General features: G+C 47.4%; 1 protein-coding gene and 1 long non-coding RNA gene across 4 annotated transcripts; one reads left to right on the top strand and one right to left on the bottom strand.

The window, feature by feature from the left end:
- Positions 1-26: 26 nt before the first annotated feature.
- LOC307206017 (ER membrane protein complex subunit 3-like) lies at positions 27-22514 on the top strand. Of its 3 annotated transcripts, none has more exons than XM_079958826.1 (8): positions 27-199; positions 10024-10081; positions 17150-17243; positions 18458-18562; positions 20238-20319; positions 20465-20544; positions 20985-21070; positions 21994-22514. In XM_079958826.1, exons 1-8 carry the CDS (start codon positions 42-44, stop codon positions 22102-22104), a joined length of 774 nt encoding a protein of 257 aa, XP_079814952.1. In that variant the 5' UTR covers positions 27-41; the 3' UTR covers positions 22105-22514. The 3 variants fall into 3 exon arrangements, with proteins under 3 accessions (XP_079814952.1, XP_079814953.1, XP_079814954.1); XM_079958828.1 differs by lacking the exon at positions 27-199 and adding an exon at positions 214-546; XM_079958827.1 differs by lacking the exon at positions 18458-18562.
- On the bottom strand, positions 2616-5598 carry LOC307206065. Its single transcript, XR_013834255.1, has 2 exons — positions 4748-5598; positions 2616-4550 (listed from the first exon to the last, which is right to left on the bottom strand). It is a non-coding gene; the product is annotated as an uncharacterized lncRNA (long non-coding RNA).
- Positions 22515-23060: the final 546 nt, after the last annotated feature.

Here is a 23060-nt window from a genome sequence, read left to right on the forward strand (position 1 = left end):
TTGTGCGTTTCCGGCCCCAGGAGCCTCTTCTCTCAGGCGCCATGGCGGTTCCGGAGCTGCGTCTGGACGGCTCCATCCGCTTCTGGGTTCTGCTGCCCGTGGCTTGGATCGCGCTCGCCATAGGGGTTCTGCGCCTGCGCATAGCGGGCCTGCTGCGCGGCGAGCGCGCGCTGGGCTGGCTCGAGCAACGGCAGGACACGTGAGCGGCGGCGGGGGGCGGGGCTGCGGGAGGCCACGCCCACATGCCAGGCCCCTGAAGGTGGAGTCAGGGAAGAGGACGCGAAAGGGACGCCTTCCTGTTTCCCGGGATGGGGGTTTCTGGGCGCGCGCGCACGTCTTCGCTTTTAAGTTTCACAGAAGTCTGAGCTACACTAAGGTCACCAGATTTCTTTCAACGAATCTGGACACTTTTCAGCTAAATAGATGGACTGATTTGTAAGTCCGGGGACTGTGCCCGGGATCGGGACGTCTGGTAACCTTAAGCTACACAGGACCAAGAGTCCTGTGACACTTTGCAGCCTGCATGTTTGCTTTCTTTATGTATTGGTAAGTTTAAAATAGTGTTTCTGCTACAATTAAGTGTAACAGCACCTTGCTGACAATCCAGAAAAATATGCACACTTGGAATAAAAAAGCACAAACCGCCATAATAAATGACAACCTTCCATATGCCATCTTCCTCCAATAATAGAATCATAGAATTGTAGAGTTGGAAGGGACATCAAGGGTCATCTAGTCCAGCCCCCTGCAGTGCAGGAATCCTGCCCACAACCGCCCCTTCCAGTTAACACTCAGACACCCTGACCCGTTGTGCTGCTGGGCTGTCCATGTATCGTAGCCACAAGGGCAGGCACACTCCCAAGGGGGGGGCGTGGTGTAGCGGGTGCCCTCCTGGGCACGGGATAGCCACTCAGGTGCATGGAGTTGCACACACGCCTTGCAGCCTGGGGCGGAGTGAGCCGCCGATGGCGGACATTGGGCACACTGCCCACCGACAACTGCCAAATGTCCCTCCCTCAGCGAAGACACCCAGGACGGTTCGCCCCCACCCCACCGCGCCCCCCTTCCTCCACCCCGATCACAGGTGGACAGAGTACTGTGTGTTCATGTCCAGCTCGCAGGCTTCCAGAAGGTTGTGAGAACAAGGTGCCAAATAATGAAAAAGCACAGCTGCTTAAAATATTGAAACCCTGCCTCCCTCCAAAAGCAATCTGGAGCAGGGATGCTTTAACCCAGGGGTTGTCAAAGTTTACCTCGCCTGGAGATACCTCTGCGGGCCGAATTGCATGCACGTGAGAGTGCGTGCACCCGCTATTTTCAGCATCTGCGTTTGTGCAGACATGATTTCTGGCACTGTGGACGTAAGTCCCTGCACCGCGCTGCGCCGATTTAGCGCAGCACGGGGACTCGCCAAGCGGGTGGCTTGGTTCGGGGCGGCTTGTGGGCCAGTTAAATGACCCCCTTGTGGCCCATGGGCCTTAGGTTTTCTGACGAAGAGGAAAGAGGCCGCTAGACAGGCTTTGTTGTGGAGGTGTTCCAGGACTGCTGCAAATACCTGTTGGCCACTAACCCCCAAGGAGAAGCAGATGATGTAGAATGGAACGGGGAAAGGGAAATTAATACTATATCTCTCATTTGTGCATGTTTCCACTCCATGTAACTATCTACTACTACTACTGTATCCTTAAGGGATGCGGGTGGCGCTGTGGTCTAAACCACAGAGCCTAGGGCTTGCCGATCGGAAGATCGTCAGTTCAAATCCCTGCGATGGGGTGAGCTCCCTTTGCTCGGTCCCTGCTCCTGCCCACCTAGCAGTTCAAAAGCACGTCAAGTGCAAGTAGATAAATAGGTACCGCTCCAGCGGGAAGGTAAACTGCGTTTCCATGCACTGCTCTGGTTTGCCAGAAGCGGCTTAGTCATGCTGGCCACATGACCTGGAAAAACTGTCTGCAGACAAACGCCAGCTCCCTTGGCTAGTAAAGCGAGATGAGCGTCGCAACCCCAGATTCGTCTGCAACTGGACCTAATGGTCAGGGGTACCTTTACTTTTACTATTTCCTTGAATGATAAAACGTAACTTAAGTAAAATAATAATGTTGGTACCTAGGATTGTCAAATGAACACACTCTGTCTAACTGCCTCGACGACTTTGACAGGTCCTCAGCGCCACCTCCTGGGTCTACAAAGAACCACATGAATCCATAAACTAAAACACTCTTTATTGAATGGGTCATTCATAAAAAGCAGATACACCATTGAGAAATGTCAATAGCCCATTCACAAATCCTTCCTTTCCCCTTGTACAATAGCTGTCAATTGTTAACGGCAGGATCTGGGAACCCCCGATCTTTATCAATAACCTCAGAATCCTTTTGCTCACCAAGCATTACCCCCAGTGTCACCGTCCCTGCAATCATAAACAAAAGAGTGATCCTTAGCACCAGGGTGGGCAGTATGGGACTCTCAAACACTCAGCCATCTACTTATGTGCTCGTGCTTTTGTACCAAAACGTCAACATTCTAGCAAGCTGCTTTTGTCTAACAAACACTTGCAGGGCAAGTGTTTGAGCTTGCAGGGCAGCAGCTGAAGGAGGAGCAACAAGGGTTTTCTTGTGTGTGTGTTTCTTTGTGGCTAATTAGCTGCTCTCCCTGTGCAAAGGTCAGAGGGGGCAGGGTTTCTGTTGAGGCAGGTGATTAGCTGTGGGAGGAGCTTATCAGAGCTTGCAGGGCAGCAGCTGAAGAAGGAGCAAAAAGGGTTTTCTTGTGTGTGTGTTTCTTTGTGGCTGATTAGCTGCTCTCCCTGTGCAAAGGTCAGAGGGGGCAGGGTTTCTGTTGAGGCAGGTGATTAGCTGTGGGAGGAGCTTATCAGAGCTTGCAGGGCAGTATGATCCATCTTTTAGATTTAGGGGAGCTGGTCTCAAACGTTTGTTGGGGGAGACCTAGGTTTTTTTGGGGGGGGGAGTTATTTGTCCTGTCTTCACGCTTTTTATGATGGAGGACCGCTGTAGCCACCCCCAACGACACGTTCTCAAGATGGAGGGGGAGGGAACAGCTGCAGTCGCCTGCGGTTCCTGCGCAATGTTTGCCATCTTGCCAAAGGTTGCAGGCAGCTTTATCTGCAGCAATTGCATGTTGATTGCCCTCTTAGAAGACAAAGTCCAGCAACTGGAGGAACGTGTAGCTACGCTCCAAAGAATTAGAGAGCTGGAGCTCTTCTTGGAAGCAACAGAGCACACCGTCTCCACCAAGGAGGAGACAGGGGACTCCCCTGAGAAGGAGGCTAGTTCACCAACACAGGAGCCAGATATATGGAGAAACGTGACTCAAAGAAGTAGGAGGCCCAGGGTTCGCTCTGATTGTTTAGAAATACACAATCACTTTGAGGTCCTCTCCCCTAGCATGGAAGACGAAGAGCAGACTCCATTTGAGAATCTCTCCCTCATTACAGTCAATCAGGTATATGAAGACGAGCAGCAAAGTCAGTCCTCAGGGAATGTGCAGGCGACCTTGGAACGGACAGCTCACGGAAGAACCCCGACCAAACCTAAGAGGAGGCGTGTAGTGGTGATAGGGGATTCCCTACTGAGGGGAACAGAAGCAGTGATCTGTGGGCCTGACAAGATGTCTCGGGAAGTGTGCTGTCTCCCCGGGGCTAAGATCCAAGATGTAACTGAACGACTGCAAGGAATCATAAAACCCACTGACAAATACCCCTTCCTCTTGGTTCATGTGGGAACCAATGACACTGCAAGCAATAGCCTCCAGAAGATCAAAAGAGACTATGAGGCTCTGGGCAGGAAACTGAAGCAATTAAATGCACAAATTGTCATCTCATCTGTCCTCCCAGTTGAACGACGTGGCCCAGGGAGAGAGAGAAAAATAGTGGAAGTGAACAGCTGGCTTCGCAAATGGTGTAAACAGGAACGGTTTGGATTCTTAGATCACGGACTGCAGTTTCTTGAAGATGGCAAGCGATGGGCTGCACCTCACAACGGTTGGGAGGAATGTTTTTGCCAAAAATCTCAGAAACCTCACCAGGAGGGCTTTAAACTGACTAATGTGGGGGAGGGAGACAGTGCTCCTGAAGGTAGGAGTCTATCAATTGATGAAGATGATCATCCAAATGTCATAGACCAAATAGAGCAAACCGCACACAGACCTAGTGGTGGGAGGAAAAAATCCTTAAATAAGAGACACGGGGGAATGATTAATGGACTTCAATGTCTGTACACTAATGCGCAAAGCATGGGTAATAAACAAGATGAGCTTGAGCTCTTGGTACAGCAAACTAAATATGACATAATAGGCATCACTGAAACCTGGTGGGATAAGTCCCATGATTGGAATGTAATAATGGAGGGATACAATCTATTTCAGAGAAACAGACCAGACAAGAAAGGAGGAGGAGTGGCGTTATATGTCAGGGATGTGTATACCTGTGAAGAGATCCAAGATTTAGAACCTCATATCCAAAGTGAGAGCATTTGGGTCAAAATTAAGGGAGAGAAGAATAACAGTGACCTCATTGTGGGAACAAAATAAAAAAATTCCTTCCAGTAGCACCTTAAAGACCAACTAAGTTAGTTCTTGGTATGAGCTTTCGTGTGCATGCACACTTCTTCAAACTTTAGTTGGTCTTTAAGTTGCTACTTTAGTTGGTCTTTAGTTGGTCTTTAAGGTGCTACTGGAAGGAATTTTTTTATTTTGTTTTGACTATGGCAGACCAACACAGCTACCTATCTGTAACTGACTCATTGTGGGAGTTTACTATAGATCCCCAAGCCAAACGGAGGACATAGATGATGCCTTCCTGGAACAGATGGCCAAGCATGCAAAAGGAAGGGAGATAGTAGTAATGGGGGACTTCAATTACCCGGATATTTGTTGGATTGCAAACTCAGCCAAGAGCATAAGGTCAAACAGATTCCTCACTGGCCTTGCAGACAACTTCATTGTCCAGAAAGTGGGAGAAGCAACAAGAGGAACAGCCATTTTAGATCTGGTCCTAACCAATGTTGATGACCTGGTTAGTGGGGTAGAAGTGGAAGGATCATTAGGCGCGAGTGATCATGCTCTTCTGAAGTTTACTATACAGCGGAAAGGAGCAGCCAAGCATACTAGGACTCAATTTCTTGACTTTAAGAAAGCCAACTTCATAAAACTTAGGGAAGTGCTGGGTGAGATCCCATGGAAAGTAATACTAAAAGGAAAGGGAGTTCATGATGGCTGGGAGTTTGTTAAGAGGGAGATAGTAAAAGCACAACTTCAGGCAATACCAATGAGACGGAAACATGGAAGGTGCCTAAAGAAGCCAGGGTGGCTATCTAAAGAACTTTTAACTGAGTTAAGATTAAAAAAGGATGTGTACAAAAAATGGAAAAGGGGGGAAACCACCAAGGAGGAATTCAAACAAATAGCCAGCACGTGTAGATACAAAGTCAGAAAAGCTAAAGCACAGAATGAACTCAGGCTTGCTAGAGAGGTTAAAAGCAACAAAAAAGGCTTTTATGGGTATGTTCATAGCAAAAGGAAGAACAAAGAAACAGTGGGGTCACTCAGAGGAGAAGATGGTGAAATGCAAACAGGGGACACAGAAAGGGCTGAAATAATGCCCGACCTGAAGAATTTGGAGCAAATGATTCAGCAGAGGAAACACAGCCCAGAATAACTAAGGAGATAGTACAAGAATACTTGGCTAGTTTAGATGTATTCAAGTCTCCAGGGCCAGATGAACTGCATCCAAGAGTATTAAAAGAACTGGCAGATGTGATCTCAGAGCCACTGGCAATCATCTTTGAGAATTCCTGGAGAACAGGCGAAGTCCCGGCAGACTGGAGGAGGGCAAATGTCCCTATTTTCAAAAAGGGGAAAAGAGAGGACCCAAATAATTACCGCCCAGTCAGTCTGACATCAATACCAGGGAAGATTCTGGAGCGGATCATTAAGCAAACAGTCTGTGAGCACCTAGAAAGGAATGCTGTGATCACCAATAGTCAGCATGGATTTCTGAAAAATAAGTCATGTCAGACTAACCTGATCTCGTTTTTTGACAGAATTACAAGCCTGGTAGATGAAGGGAACGCAGTGGATGTAGCCTACCTTGATTTCAGCAAGGCATTTGACAAGGTGCCCCATGATATTCTTGTAAAGAAGCTGGTAAAATGCGGTCTTGACTATGCTACCACTCAGTGGATTTGTAACTGGCTGACTGACCGAACCCAAAGGGTGCTCATCAATGGTTCCTCTTCATCCTGGAGAAGAGTGACTAGTGGGGTGCCACAGGGTTCTGTCTTGGGCCCGGTCTTATTCAACATCTTTATCAACGACTTGGATGATGGACTCAAGGGCATCCTGATCAAATTTGCAGATGACACCAAACTGGGAGGGGTGACTAACACCCCAGAGGACAGGATCACACTTCAAAACGACCTTGACAGATTAGAGAACTAGGCCAAAACAAACAAGATGAATTTTAACAGGGAGAAATGTAAAGTATTGCACTTGGGCAAAAAAAATGAGAGGCACAAATACAAGATGGGTGACACCTGGCTTGAGAGCAGTACATGTGAAAAGGATCTAGGAGTCTTGGTTGACCACAAACTTGACATGAGCCAACAGTGTGACGTGGCAGCTAAAAAAGCCAATGCAATTCTGGGCTGCATCAATAGCATCTAGATCAAGGGAAGTAATAGTGCCACTGTATTCTGCTCTGGTCAGACCTCACCTGGAGTACTGTGTCCAGTTCTGGGCACCACAGTTCAAGAAGGACACTGACAAACTGGAACTTGTCCAGAGGAGGGCAACCAAAATGGTCAAAGGCCTGGAAACGATGCCTTATGAGGAACGGCTAAGGGAGCTGGGCATGTTTAGCCTGGAGAAGAGGAGGTTAAGGGGTGATATGATAGCCATGTTCAAATATATAAAAGGATGTCACATAGAGGAGGGAGAAAGGTTGTTTTCTGCTGCTCCAGAGAAGCGGACACGGAGCAATGGATCCAAACTACAAGAAAGAAGATTCCACCTAAACATTAGGAAGAACTTCCTGACAGTAAGAGCTGTTTGACAGTGGAATTTGCTGCCAAGGTGTGTGGTGGAGTCTCCTTCTTTGGAGGTCTTTAAGCAGAGGCTTGACAACCATATGTCAGGCGTGCTCTGATGGTGTTTCCTGCTTGGCAGGGGGTTGGACTCGATGGCCCTTGTGGTCTCTTCCAACTCTATGATTCTATGACTTACCTGTAATCTCCCCAATATGTGTTTTTCCTTCCTCCTCGCATATCCCGAGCCGTGGGAACCAGCGACTCCACTTGAAATGAAACTGTATATAAGTATATATAGCCAGGCTCTACATTACAGCTGTAGGAGGGAGGCGGGAGGCCGTGGAAGACAGGAGTGCCTGGCGTGCTCTGGTCCATCGGGTCACAAAGAGTTGGACACAACTAAACGACTGAACAACAACAGCAACACATTACAGCCGCATCTGTTCCAACTCTACAGACAAGGATTCTTACCTAAGAGATCTATAGCAAACCTTTTTGGAACTAAAATATCTGTCCGATGAAGTTAAACAACAGATCAACAAAGCCAGACTGATCCCCAGAGAGAACTTGCTGCAAGACAGACCCAAAAAATAACGGAACACCACTAGTCATCACATACAGCTCCCAGGTTAAAACAGTTCAGCACATCATCAGATATTTACAACCTCTCCTAAACAATGACAGTTCACTTTCTCAAGCTCTGGGAGGAAGACCTTTCATCGCCTAGAGACAGCCACCCAATCTTAAACAACTCCTCACCCACAATAATACAACAACCAGACTTAACATGGACACTGGTACCAGAGACTGCAGTAAACCCAGATGCCAACTTTGCTGCCACATACACTCAGACAATACCATTACTGGCCCCAAGAACATCACACATACCATCTCGGGACTATTTAATTGCTCTTCTTCTAACATTGTGTATGCCATCAAAAGCCAGCAGTGCCCTTCAGCTCTCTATATTGGACAAACAGGCCAAACCCTACGCCAAAGGATAAATGGACATAAATCTGACATCAGGAATCACAAGACAGAGAAATCAGTAGGACATTCAATATGAGATCTCAAAGCAGCTGTCTTATTCCAAAAGAATTTCAGAAATAGACTTGAAACCAAACTGAAAACTATGGGGAGCCCTGGTCTGAATAGAGATATTGGATTCTTGTCTCATTGCACATGCTAAAGCTATTTTTGGTCATCTGCATACTATTCCTTGCTTTTTCCTGTAGGACTAATTGCAGTCGTTAACAGTCGTCAACAGGTTTACCATACACATTGAGCCAATCACCCATCTCTACTACCCTTCTGAGAAAAACCCCACCCCTCCCTCCCACTATATATAAGGGTCTGGTGACTTTTGCTTATACCAGAACAAACTTACGGTAGTTGGTCTAAGTTTGGACAATTTTTTAAAAAAAATTATTTTTGTATATGTGTGTTTTGCCCTTTTGTTCAGGGTTTCTCCTCCATCCTGCATGTGTGAGTGAGGACCCTGTTGCAACAGTCTGTTTTCTTGACACTGAAGATCAGGCTTACTTGCCACCTTGCTTCAGCATATCTCAGGTTAGTCTCTGTTCATTCTCCAACTGATAGAGAGCCTAGCGACCTCTACACAGACTTCTTGCGTACCTCCTACAGGGAAAGAAGCAGGTTTTTAATATTTCTTGATCACAGATGATACAGTGTTACAAGAAAGAAAAAAACCCTGCTCTTTTCCTCTTATGCAATATCCAAGAGCCCATATAGAGTCCTTAAGTAGGTTCCCTATCGATAGGAGAAAATAATGGAGGCCAACCAGAGTATATTGAGAAGCAAATCGACTAGTAAGTCTGATCTTTATTGCAACAGAAAAGTACTGTTGCAACAGGTCCCCACTCCCCACATACAGGAGGGAGAAGAGAACCCAAAACAATGGTGCACAAGTCCTTATATAGACTTTTGAAATTACCCACCCTGTAGCCCCCCCAAGGAGGCTGTCTGCAGCAGTGGAGGTGGTCTACAGCAGATATCCTGTTTGCCAGGATACCTGATGATTGCATTACCTAGGCAGCCTGGCCATTCTTTTGTGATGGTAAATACTTTAGTTCCTGAATCCAGGTCACAGGCTCAGCCTATTCATACACAAATACTCCCTTAAGACAGGATTTGTAAGCAAAAAGACAATGGGAAGGCTTTCCCCATTTTCCTCCCATACTGCAGAGGAATATTTGAGGTCAAATGGCTTCAGGATTGTTCTCCTGTACTATTTCAGACATGTGGTTTCTAATGTATGTGTTTGCCTTGTACATTTATGAACATTTATTTTATTTTTGAGACCTTAGAATTCTTATAACAACAGTATGGCCTCAGAGGATGGATGCCAGGAGCATGGAGCCCTGGACCAGCACATTTAAGGCTTTAAAAACAAAAATCATCCATTGAAAACAGTTTTCTTCCTTGCAGTATTTAACTTTAACCATAAGGAGAGCTGGTGTGATGCAGTGGTTCGAGTGTCGGACTAGAACCTGGGAGTCCGGGGCTCAAATCCTCGCTCAGCCATGAAGCTCCCTGGGTGACCTTGGGCCAGTCCCTGCCTCTCAGCCTGACCTACCTCACAGGGTTGTTGTAGGGATTAAATGAGGGGAACGGAACCATGGAGCTCCTTGGAGAACAGGTGGGATAGGAATGCAATAAATGAATACAATTTCTCAAAGTGGTTCACAATTTTGAAATCAGATGCATAGATGACAGGTCCTGTGAAATGTGTCCAAATCATACTGTGTTCTTAAGTGTGGAATTCCAGAATTGCACAACTGCTTTGTTCGCACCCCTGAACATATTGCTGCAAGCAGCTGTTTGTATGTAGTCATGTGGATTGCATGAGTAGATGTGAGCGGGCCAGTCTTTTTCTGCCGCATTTGGTTTGATGATCTGATCCCTTTACTTTTGTTTGCAAATTCTGTTGGGCCTACAGCTAAGTTGAGTGTTCTTTGTCTGTCAGGCAGATTCTGGCTCGTAGTCGCCTCCTGAGAGAAAATGGACGCTTCCTAACTCATCAGGTAAGGGAGAGTGTGGGTGCAGCTGCTTCTGAAAAGCCACTTGCCTCCTTGCACAGTGAGAGGCCTCGAGGGACAGGCCTCAGCAAGGGTACAGACATAAAGCTAGGAAATTTCATGGTCCACACACAACCTCCTTTGGCTTGTGGCCCAAATGTGATCTATTCTCCACAGTGGTTCTGGATTAATACTGGAACCACTTGATTGATGCAAGTCAGAGGGGTTTTTGTTTTACTTAGGCTGCTGGCCTAAAAAGAACTGATATGAGGGTTTGAATAGCAGAAGTGAAACTTTATCCCCCTCTCTGAATTTCCTTTGTAATTCTGTCTTGTCATTCTTGAAAAGGAGGGGAAGAGCACAAGGGAGCTTCTTTGGGGAGGGGTTGGGAGCATCCCTGCCAAGTGGCTATTTCTCAAGAATGCCTGTATCACTGCTTGAGACCATAACTATAACAAATGGGTTTTTTTAAATACATCTTCGCAATGTAAATATATTGAAGGGCAGGCCTTTGAATGTCTCCTGCCTTCACCCATCCTGCTCCAAAGCCGGGAATGGCACCCTCAAAAAGGCAGGTGACCAAGACTTCGCACCTGTGTGCTTTTACCTGGAAGGAAGCCCCACTGAAGATTTAACTTATTTATTTAACTTCTGAGCACATATGCATAGCATTAACATAAGAAACCGGATGCCCTGGTTCAAATCTTTCCTCTTCCATGAATTTAGTATGTGACATGGAATACAGAGTGGGGGAGGATCCAACATGGCGGCGAAGGTAGTTTCCGAGTAATTTCGCTTACCCCTATCAGAGTTTTTAAGTGGTTTTAAGCGGTTTTTATCCTCCCTTGTTTTTATCCGTGAGTTTTAATGATCTGCTGGCTGTGCTGGCTGTCTTTTAGTATCTTTTAGTATCCCGCTGCTTGTGTTATCTTTGTTTTCTTTTTATCTGGGTTGCTCTGACGCCCGGACTTGCCGCCACGGCTGCCGCCGCCTCCCTAACTGGGAGAGATAAGTGAAAGGTTCTCCTGGGCATAAATCCTCTGCCCTGTCGACCAGCTCTTTCCTTTAGCTTTTAGTTTATTGCATACTACGAAGTGAATTTTGCCCGACTGCTGGAACCGAGCTGTCTCGAAAATCCTAGGAACAAGGAAGAGGGGAAGGAAGAGGCTTGAACTAACTGCCTTACTGTGAGTAATTTTATGGCACCACTCTCCTGGAAGTGGTAGTATTCTTGTGAGGAAGACTCAAGGATTTAAGGAGCTCCCCAGCACAGTGCCCACGACGGTTCTCCTGCAAAATTGACTTATGGGTCATGGAAAACGTCCAAGAGACTCTGACGAGGCATTATCCTCTCCGAGGCCTAAGCAATTAAGAAAGGGTTCACCTAAAGGAGGGAGAGGCCCCGAGGAATGTACCTACTCAATAGCAACTCAAAATCGTTTCGATCCTCTAACTGCCCTTGAAACAACATCAGAAGATGAGGCCCCTGAGATGTTACAAATTGGAAACGCTAATGGTAACACAAATGGGGATGGTCCCTATCCGAAGGAGGAGTTGGCAGCCGAATCGGACTGCACAGGATGCGAGCAACTCCATCTAATAATCAGAACTCTAAACTGTATATTTAAGAGAATTGACGGCCTATCCTCTCAGCTGCATAACCTTCAGCAAAAACTGGATGACCAGCCGGCACAGATAGCCCAAGATGGGGCAGTAGATGTTCCATTGCGCCGGCAGAAAGCTCCACCAAACACTGATTGTATGAAGAACTGCAAATACAATCTCAACCCCGCACTGAATCACCAATCCTTGATTCTACATCCAAGGAAGATCTCCCTAACCTTCCGGGAAAGGGACCTAAGTTGGACAACGCTACATGGGTCTAAAGAGCACCTCAGATGGCTTCTAAAACTCGAGACATCACAAATAGATCTTTGTGCTGTGCTTCCCCTAGTCCGCCAGAACAGATATCAGAGAATAATGCTGGCTTTCCACTCTGCAAAAATCCCCTCTCTTATTATTCAGCAAAAAGTGTTTTTGAATAGTCTTGGCATTTTTCCAACGAGAGTTTTCATGGACTCCATAATTAGACCCCTCCTATCGGAGAGATTAATCAAGGAGACGGTACAACCTTCCCATCCTGAACCACAAAAGAGGGCTGAGCTGTACACCTCATGTCGGGGCCAGTCCCATAGTACCCCCACTCCTACAACTAAACACTATGATTGTGCCAGTAACTCTTTGACACCCCAGGAGGAAAGAGAGCTTATCGCCTCCTTTGGAGAGTTACCAGCGATGGAACAACAAGAAATTATAAATAGGCTGGACTCACTTAAACTTCAGCTCCTAAGTATCGCCTGCAACGGAGTTACTATGAATAATACCCACTCTAACTTAGCGGTGCCATGCCCCATGGAGGTGGAAACAACAATCCCCCAATATCCAGCATATAAGGTGCCATCGGCATTGGATGGGAAGGTCTCACTGCTGGAGGCAGACTCTTCTCCTCCCCTTCACACTGGTAACTCATCCCTGCTTTTAATAGACTTATCTGTTCCCTCTGAGATTAACCGATCAAAGAATGAATCCCAGGATAACACTCCCCTGGATAAATCGTCGCCCCTGCACCCCTCCATGCCGGACTTGGAATCAACATACATCGAAGACCATCCACGACCTGAGACAGTAGTGGCCACTCCAAGTCAGGCTTCTCCACCAAAAATCCAAAAATTACGTGAGGAAGACACTATAGTGTCGAGAGTCAACACAGAGTGGACTGAAGACCCAGCAGGACATATAAATCAAATGATCACAAGTGTTTCGGTTAGATCCCCAAAGAGGACGGCTCCAGCGGAATTGGCAGGAGCCTCTTCAGAGCCTAGTTGGGCCCGACAGCTAAAATCGTCAAATATTATCTCTACCCACCAGGATGCTAACTCTTTTCTGCCCCCCCAAAATTCTGGCCCTTGCGACTTGATCGTGCCACAATCGGCTCGCACCAGGGCAAAAGACCCACCACAACCGGCGCGCACCAGAGCAAAAGACTCACCACACCAGGACGTCAACCCTCAGCAAAGGAAAATAACGGACTTCTTTAAGGGAGCGTCCTTGCTGCATAAGAGCTTCCCACAAGAATTTAAATGACGGTTAGCTGGACAACCCAAAAAACCACCAATATCGATCCTCTGTTGGAACATCGCTGGCTGGCGTAGGAAAAAATGTGACCCAGAATTCCAGTCGTATATCAATTCGTTTCATATCATTCTATTGCAAGAAACTTGGGAGGAGGGTGAAATTGTTATAAACGGATTCGACCTTCTATCTCTTCCAGCTTGCCCCTCCCAGAAAGGAGGACGGCCGAAAGGTGGTCTAGTAATTGGTATCTCACTGAAGCTGCATTTCAAATTTTCATTAGTTTTGACTGCTCCCCCCTATGCTTTATCCGGGTTGATGTCGGGGGGGGGGAGTATCACTGCTAATCTCCAATGTCTACCTCCTGCCAGGGGGTTCGTCCCTTGAACTGCATGATAGATGGGAAATATTAGAAGATCATTTAGTATCATGCCGTGTTAAATATTCCAATAGCCAATCCTTAATTGGGGGTGACTTTAACGCACGCATAGCAGCAAATTGGGTCGATTTAACTAAAGCTAAATGGTGGTCTGCTCCATGCCTCGACAATTATGATTTGAGACATGCCGTGAGGAGAACCTCAAAAGACTCTAAAGTAAACGAGGCGGGAGTACTTCTTTACCAAATGGCTATTCGCTTAAACCTAGTACCCCTGAATGGTTGCTGCCCTCCCGATATACCGGGGGAGTATACCCACCTAGGCATAAAATCAAACAGTGTACTAGATTACCTTTTAGCCTCGAGTGATCTGATGCCGAAAGCTCTCTCTTTTAAGATTGACAATATTCAGTTCAGTGACCACCTTCCACTTGCTGCTATGTTTGACCTAGACTGGCACGGGGACGAGTACAGTCATCCAACTCAATTAGACACTAACACAGAAAACCCGGTAGAGGGCATTAATACGGCATTACGAGTGAAGGGTATAAAGTGGTCTGTAACGCAGGCTCAAAAATATTCTCAATTTTTTCAGCAGGAGATCATACAAACCTATGCAGCCCTTGACATAACCTCATATGAACTCGATCAAACTATTAATCTATTTGCCAATCTGTTGAATGACCTCACGTCATTCTTTACTGTCCCAACCCACCAGGTAAATCGGGCCCACTCCAAGACAGGTGCACTGTGGTTTAACCGTAATTGCAAACAAGCCAAACAACATCTTTGTGCTATTTATAATGATTACAAATCCTCAGGGGCGACTATGCTTCCCAAGGAGTACTATCAGGCAAAATCATCTTACAAATATGTGCAAAAAAAGGCCAAACAGGAATGGCAACTGAACCGCTGGCATGCACTTATAGCTGCCTCAAATACCCGTAACTCCCGAAAATTCTGGCTGTTGGTTAACAGAAAATCTAAAAGTTACCCACTAACCGTTATTCCTGCCCCAGTTTGGGAATCATTTCTAAGGAACTATTTTGCCTTACCAGACCTTAACATTAATACAATCGATGGATTCTATGAGCAGCTCCCTCTTTGGCCACCCACTGACCCGGAAGAAATCCACGGACTCATTTCCAATCTCAAAGTTGGTAAAGCCCCCGGTCCCGACCTAGTCCCGGCGGAAGCGATAAAACTTCATGCACACTGGTGGGCGAAAATCTTGGCCGTTACTTTTGATGCCGTAAACAACAGTGGGAAGGTTCCAAGAATTTGGAAGGATGCGATTATTATTCCAATTCATAAAAAGGGCTCGACAGATGACCCGGGAAACTACAGGAATATCAGTTTATTGTCAATAACTGGGAAAATATATGCACGGTTCTTGTTAACTAAGCTTACTAAGTGGGCCGAAGAGAACAATCTGATTGGGCCTGAACAGGCTGGTTTTAGACCGAATCAGTCAGCGGTTGATCATGTCTTAGTTTTATACCACCTTGCCCGGAAATATTCCGCCCCAAATAGAGGCCAACTTTGTGCGGCCTTTATTGATTTAAAGGCCGCTTTTGACAGCATCCCCAGGGGATTACTTTGGGGAAAACTAGCACGATGGGGAATAGACAAAAGACTTTTGTGGCTAATAACTAAATTGCATGACGGATCAGCCGCAAGGGTGAGAATCACTCCGGCCGGCGACCTCTCAAATTCAGTAACCATCAATAGAGGTGTCCGTCAAGGATGTATCCTTGCTCCGACCCTTTTTAATCTATTTATAAGTGATATGAGGGCGCCTCTGATAGATTCTCAACAAACGATCCATGCCCCCTGCCTTGCCCAATATCGTTGCCCCCTTCTACTCTACGCAGACGACGCAGTGATCCTATCTTTCTCAAGAGTAGGCCTTAGGAGGGCACTGAAAATTTTTGATGCTTACTGCAAATCAAATTTTCTTACAATTAATCATGCCAAGCCCAAAGTTCTAATTTTCACCAAGAGTCGAAAAACCTATAATTGGAGAATAGACGGAAAAGCCATTGACCAAGTCTTTAAATTTCAATACTTGGGAGTCCTTCTCCAACACAACATGGGCTGGAAGGTCCATCTGGCATATGTATTAAATAGAGCTAAAGCCCTTTCCTTTGCGCTACTGCGTTTTTTCTTTTCAGATGGGGCTTTCCATATTCCATCAGTGTTAAAAGTTTTCAAGGCAAAGGTGATTGCAACAATAGCATATGCAATCCCAATATGGGGGTCCTTTGTTAATCTAACCCAATTGGAGGTAATCCAAAACCAGCTGCTAAGAAGGTTGCTAAAATTACCCAGGTGTGTAAGCAATACCGCTATACGTCTTGAACTAAATGTTACAGCTCTAGAAACCACATTATGGAAATGCATCCTCTGTTACTGGTTGGCATTATGGCATAAACTTCCAAATCTCCACTTGATACAGTGTCTCTGGAGAGACGACTTCCCTAGCCCTTGGGCAAAAATAATACATGGGAAACTTGTGTCCTTAGGACTATCTCCATCTGAACTACTAAAATTGGATTTAATTTCTGCCAAGAGAATTATAACTCACAAATTAGAGGAGATGGATTTACAATTTAATATTGCGACAGGTGGTGGCACCTGTTCGCCAATAAACCTTGGCTTAACACCACCAACGAAGCTTCCATCTTATTTAACTACCTTATCTGTGGTGATGCACAGGTATGCCTTTATAAAGGCTAGATTCAATGTTTTCCCATCAAATGTGTTGGGTAACAGACTCTCCAACGGACAGATCTCACTCCTCTGTGACTGTAAAAGTGGATCTATAGAATCGTTATATCATATAATCTTCTGTTGTCCTATACATTCGGCTTCACGCTCCAAGTTTCTGGCCCCATATTTATCGAGAATAGCTGACAGACCTCAGGAAGCCCAAATAATATACTTATTAAACGACGAAGACTCAAGTAGATCCCTTGCAGTCGCTAGATACCTGATTAATGTCTTATTTCATAAGAGGAGAAATGGATCACTGTATGACTCTGACAGCTTAGCCAAACTTAAGAACCATCAATAAGTGCCAGAACTAAGACGCATATCCCCCAAAATCTGAGGGATTTGAATTGCGGTTGACATAGAGGGAGCTTATTGTGTATAGTTTACTTAATTGAAGTAAAATTGGTTTTATAGGGGTGTTTTAACTTGGAACTGTTTAAATTGTATTGTTTATGGATAAATTTTGATGTATTGTTTTTAGATATGGGCCAATGGCCGTAATAAACCAATCAATCAGTATGTGACATGAGGCCATCCTAAGGTCCTATTGGGGAACCTGTAGATGCTGCCGCCACTGCCCTCCCAGCTCCCTTGGGTCCTAGCAGTCAGGGATGAGAGGAGTTAGTCCAGCATTGGAGGCCACAGGTTCCTTTTCCCTGGTTGAAGATGTAAGGCGGTCAAATATAATGCATATGAAGCCCTTCAACCATCTCAAATGCAATGATAATCTTCCTTGTTGAAAACACCTTCAGCTCATCTGGATTTCTGAGGCCCTTCCTCTTTCCCCAGGGCTTCCTCATGCGTAAGCATCACTTCAGTAACCCTGAAAGTGGCTTCTTCCGCCAAACGAAGCGTAAAGTGCAGCCCAGAAACCTGCTGACAGGTAACCATGGGAACGGGCATGGGAGTACAAGGGGCAGTGGAAGGGTTCTGCTGTCTCACCCCCACCCCCACCCCCACCCCCACCCCACCCCCGTCCCGCTTGCTCAATCAGTGCGGCTGTCCAGCCGTGGGACTGCTGCCTGGAAGCAGTGATAGACTTGATGGGGCCCAATAAGCTGAAGCTGACAAGGTGGAGGTCCTGTGAGTGGGTTCCTTCTGTGTCCCGCCTTCTTCTTGGAGTGGTGGGACTCCCTTGAAGGAGCAGCTTTGTACTGTGGGAATACTCTGGGATTCCAACTTGCCACAGGAGTCTCGGATGGCTTCTGTGACTATGTGCCTTCAGCCCAGCTTTGGGCAACCTGCCAGCTACAGCCTCTCCTGGGCCATGATAGCCTCACCTCAGCTGACTGCCCATCTGGACTACCATCACAGCCTATGTGTGAGACAGCCCTCGAAGGCGGCCCAGAGGCTGCAGCTAGTGTAGAATGTGGCTGCTAGGCTGGTAAGTGGGGGCACCATGTGGCACTGGTTCTGAAGATGCTCCTGCACTGGACCCAATTCAAGGTGTTAGTACTAGCGTAAAAAGCCCTAAATGGCTCAGGAACCAAGCACTTTGTTCTCCAGTATAAACCACCTTGGACCCTACAATTGGCAGGTGAGGCTTTGGCGGCAGCAGTGGAATAAGGGGGGGGGGGGAGATGAGCTGCCAACCATGAGGGGGCCTGGTTCTGTGTGTACCTGGGACTAGTGCCTGTGGACAGAACCTGATTTGCCCTCCAGAGTCACCAGCTCAATTTAACAGACATTGGCTGCCTCGGGATATCAAGCCAACAAACAAACCAGTTTTTTAAGGCAGGGCTGTGAGCGCTCTGTGCTCAAGTTTATTCTGGACCAACGTGGTGCAAAATCTGCAAGAAAACGAGCGGTTGGATTCTGTGGTCTGTATATAAATTATGCTATTTAAGCACCCTTCCCTTATTTTGGACATTTTGTTCGAGTAGACCCCTGCTTGTGTTTGAGATTTCTGCAGCTATCATACGTCCCCACACACCCACAAACCCCAAGGAGTTAGAACTTGCTTTTGTTTTGTTTTTGTAAGATGCTGATATTCACATAAAACCAAATTTTGTTCCTGGCACTTTCTTCTGTGGTTTCCATGTGTCCTTGTGGAATCCCTGTTTGACACACCCCTCTCTCCCTCTCTCTCTCTTGCAGATCCCAGCCTGGTTATGGAGATGATGAAGGCCAACTTGGTCCATGTCCTGCCCATGATCCTAGTTGGAGGCTGGATCAATTGGGCCTTCTCTGGCTTTGTGGCCAGTGAGTGATGCGGGGATTTAACACAGGCCTGGAAGCTGCAGGGCGGTGCCCTCGTGGAGACCCATTCCTTGTGCAGCAGAGGATGAAGGGAAACGGTGGCCCTCTAGCTGGTTGCTGGACTACAATTCCCATCATCCCTCACAGCTGGCCACGCTGGCTAGGATTGATGGGAGTTGGGAGTGTCAGGAGCTCATCCTACACTTGAGTAGGACCCTGGCAGAGACACATGCCCAACTGGCATGTTCCCTCCCTCCTGGTCAATCGTTTGGGAGCTTCAAAAGCTTTCTTCAGCCCGAACATCACAGCGACTGATGCCAACAGACACTGGCACACTTAGGGATCTGCAGAGTCTTCACAGCTTGCAACTCAGCACTTTGGCTAATCTACTTTATTTACATATAAACACACAGAGAGCACTACAACATGGCTCCCTCTCTCTCTAGCATCAGACAGCAAAGAGAAAAAGAACAAAGGACAATAGTCCCACTTCATGGAACACAGTAACACAAACATCCTGTCTCCGTCACTTCCCACTCTGTGCAGTCAAAACATACACCGTCATGTGATAGACAAAAATCCCATGACTGCAATCTTGGAGCAGGAATTCTAACAGGGAGCCCAATAGCTCCTGCAGGGCAACAGGGGGCCCCTCCCCCTGGTGGACAATTTTAGTATTGCTGTATGTGCTATTTGATTACAGTGGTACCTCAGTTTAAGAACAGTCCGGTTTAACAATGATTTGGTTTACAAACTCCGCAAAACCGGAAATAGTGTCTTGGTTTGAGAACTTTACCTTGGTGTAAGAATGGAATCTGAACGGTGGAAGGGCACCAGCGGAGGGAGGCCTCATTAGGGAAAGTGCACCTTGTTTTAAGAACAGTTTCAGTTTAAGAACGGACTTCCGGAATGGATTAAGTTTGTAAACCTAGGTACCACTGTATTTTGTTTCTAAATCTGCTGCTGTTTTGTTTGTTTTGCTAGGAAGAGCAGTATAGAAATATTTTAAAATAACAATATTTAAAGAGATCATTTAAGGCAGGCATTGGCAACCTCCAGCCCTCCAGATGTTTGGAACTACAATTCCCACCATCCCTAGCTAACAGGACCAGTGGTCAGGGATGATGGGAACTGTAGTCCCAAACATCTGGAGGGCCGGAGTTTGCCTGTGCCGCGAAGATGCACTCTTCCAGCATCCGGTGTGTTTCATAGCCTTTGGCTCAGCTTGCCTGTAAAGCAGACCACCACCCCTAGTCGTCCTTTTATTCCAGACCAGAGAGCTTGGGCTGAGGGCAGGTTGCCTCTAGCTAAATTAGGTGTAGTTATGAATCAGGAAGGCCCCCATCCAAATCTGCCCTCTGCCCCAAACTCTTAGGAAAGTGATCACCCCTCTCAACCTCTTTCCCTCCCTGCCACCCACCCAGCCCAGTAATTTACTGGGATTCTGTGACCTGCATGAGAAGATTTGGTAAGAAGGGATTGTAGGCCCCTTAAGTTGCTTCTTTGCTTGCAAGCGGGGGCTTTAGCTTGGGATCTGAGCTGATCCGGAGGGTGGCACTATGCACAAGACAGCTGGGAGTTGTACATCACTGAGGAGGAGGGTGGCGGGGCAGCAGCCCTAGAGCTTGGGGTAGGCGGGTCCAGCTCTAACACCTCTCCCTCCCTCCCTCCCTCCCAGCCAAGGTTCCCTTCCCCCTGACCCTGCGCTTCAAGCCCATGCTGCAGCGTGGAATTAGCCTGCCTTCCTTGGACCCCTCTTGGTAAGCACCTGCCTGCCCCCAGGCCCAGCCAGCCCTTCCATGGGTTTGGGGTGGGGATGGCTTCTGGCCTGGGTTCCCACCCTGGGGGACTGGGGGCCAGGAAGGCTCCCTGAGAGAGTGACTGAGAGATGTTTTCACTTCCCAGGGTGAGTTCGGCCTCTTGGTACTTCCTCAACGTTTTTGGCCTCCGCCGAGTGTACAGCCTCATCCTGGGAGAGGAGACTGGTGAGAGGCAGCTTGGGCTTAAAGGTGGGCTTGGTGTCTTACGTGGGATGTACCTCTTCAGATTGCAACGTGGAGGGTGGACGTTTGAGTGCTTATTGCGGCACGAGCTTTCATGAACTAGAGACTACTTTGACGGCTGCATGAAGTGGTCTGATACTTTGGGGAACCAGTTTGAAACCATGGGTTGTAGTGGTCACATGTTGGAACTTGCTCTGTACAGCCCCTCACTCCTGCACTTAGACTACTCTTTGCAACTCCACTATTGCTCTATAGGTCAATGCAGAGGAACAAGTGTAAAAAAAAACCCCATTTCTGCTGAGAGTTTACACCTAATCAAAAGCAGCCGGACTGTTAGTAGCTGACAGTTATCTCTTGCCTTGTTGTCAACTTGCAATGTTTACATGCCTCCCTCACAAGCTTCCCTGACGTTCTCTCCACAGCTGCAGAGAAGAACCAGCTGCTGCTGCAGGACCAGTTCCTCAGCCCAGCTGTCCCCACCCCACCTGATCCCAACAAGGCTTTCAAGGTACTGCCCTAGTTTGTTTCAATGGCTTCACTTAGGTGAGACCACGTAGCTGATAAGATTAGATGCAGTCCATTTGATGCAAGACTAATTGGCTGGATGGCATCTTATCCGCAGGGCGACAGCTGTGCCACTCCAGCTGCTGTGCATGTGCAGGGTCTCTGCTGTTCCACAGTGAGACTTGTGGGTGTAGGCAGCCCCGCATATCCCAAGAGCTGGTGCTGTGGCCCAATATGTGCGCTAGACAATATCTTTTTAAAGAAATGACAGGAGGGGGGCTCAACATATGGTTGAACTTGCAACTCCCATCGGGCCCCAGACAGCATGGCAGTTGGTCAGAGATGATGTGAGCCAGTTTCCCCTCCTACTTTAAATCATTGCCATGGCCTCCTTGGGTGGTCTTAGGAGAACCCTCTCAGCTATCCTCCCCCCACCCCCAACAAGGAGACAGTGCGGACCTTTCCTATGGGATCATTGTAAAACTGTATTGAGTGAGCGAGCATGGGAACCCTTTGGAAGTTAAGGGCCATACAAACACCTCGGGAACAGTCAGCGCTGCTCATTTTGAAGCTTAGAGCTTTGTGCTTGCCAGGGCTGTCACCTAGCAAACATCTCTGATGGCACTGGCACACACAGCCACACACATCCTGTTCAGCACAAGAATTTCTGTTTGTGCAATGGGACTTCCTTCTCTCCCCCCCCTCCCCAAAAGTATCCCAGAGGGCTGGGGGAACCATATGGACCAGATTTAAGGGGCACATGGGAGAACATTCCGTTGCACAACCAGAAGTCCTTACACTGACGGAACGATGGTCTTAGTGCTGCTGGATCCCACCCTTCGATTGCAGCTTGATGCAGAGCTTGTATGTGTGAGTTTCTGCAGCGATACGCTGCTCAAGGCTGACAGACTTTTTTTCTCCATCCAGGCCGAGTGGGAAGCTTTGGAATTGGTTTCTCACCACTGGGCTCTGCAGGATGTGGAAGAGCAGTTGATGTCACAGGACCTCAAGCTGGCAGGGCTGCCTGGGCCTGATTGATCCCCTCCTGTGACTGCTGCAGGCTACTTCTGTCCTATGGGACAAATGTGTCTGCGCAAGAGACCCTTTCACCTCCTTGGGAGGTGGAAGAGGCTGACCCTCCCTGCATAATCAGTGTGGAACGGCTTTTCATCTTAGAGGCAGAAAGGTTGCAGAAGAGAGCTTGAAGTCTGTAGCATGACCCACCCCCCATCAGTCAGAGGAGTGGGCAAATAGCCTCTGTGGAACTGGCTCTGGGTGCCTGAAGTCTTGCAGGCGTAGCTGGAGCCAGCAAGTTAATGTCAAAAAGCTCCTTTTCTTGTTCTGCTTGCAGAGAGAGAAGCCCAGTGTGGCAGACAGCTTTATGGGATGCCAGTCCCAAGTGTGTGTACAACAAGTTTGGCTATTAAAAGCAAGGTAGCTGCAACAAACCCTGCTTTACTCCTTATTTGCAGTCTCCATGTCTGGCCTGCCCCTGGTGGCTGGTGCATAAACACTGCCTAGGTTCTTCCACGCTGCACCTTGAGTTTTCAAGAAAAGCAGCACCTCCTTAACCTTTGCAGGGAAAGGGAGGACTGAGTGGAAGCTCAGGGCCAGTGTAACTTGAAATATAAGGCACCAGTTTTGAGCAGGGGGGCACACAATGTATTAACTGAGAACTCCAGTAATGCTTCTGCCAAGTTGAACAGGCTACTTAGCACTGTCAAAGGCCTCCACCTCCAGCCTCTCCAAGCACCCAAGTTGAATCCCATCCTGCAACGCGGGGTGTACTCTGCCCATCCAGTCGAGTTCTTTCCTCCTTCCGAAGGAGAATCATGGCCTCCACAGCGCAAGCTGGCCACCACATTGGAGGTTGTTGTCCAGAAGTTGGAAGAGTCATGTTGTGGTTGCCTCTGTCCTGGCTGGCAGATACCGATGGTTTGGAGAACACGATCCTCCTCTACTTAGGGGTAAATGTATCATTGAAGCTTGCCAAC

This window comes from Podarcis cretensis (genome assembly GCF_951804945.1).
Source record: "Podarcis cretensis genome assembly, chromosome: 17".
Taxonomy (NCBI): domain Eukaryota; kingdom Metazoa; phylum Chordata; class Lepidosauria; order Squamata; family Lacertidae; genus Podarcis; species Podarcis cretensis.

What these genes read in the sequence shown, in the direction of transcription:
- LOC307206017 (XM_079958826.1), top strand. Translation starts at nt 42, where the DNA reads ATGGCGGTTCCGGAGCTGCGTCTGGACGGCTCCATCCGCTTCTGGGTT. An exon ending in GACGCTTCCTAACTCATCAG is followed by an intron (nt 10,082 to 17,149) that starts GTAAGGGAGAGT and finishes CTCTTTCCCCAG; the next exon opens with GGCTTCCTCATGCGTAAGCA. An exon ending in ATCCCAACAAGGCTTTCAAG is followed by an intron (nt 21,071 to 21,993) that starts GTACTGCCCTAG and finishes TTCTCCATCCAG; the next exon opens with GCCGAGTGGGAAGCTTTGGA.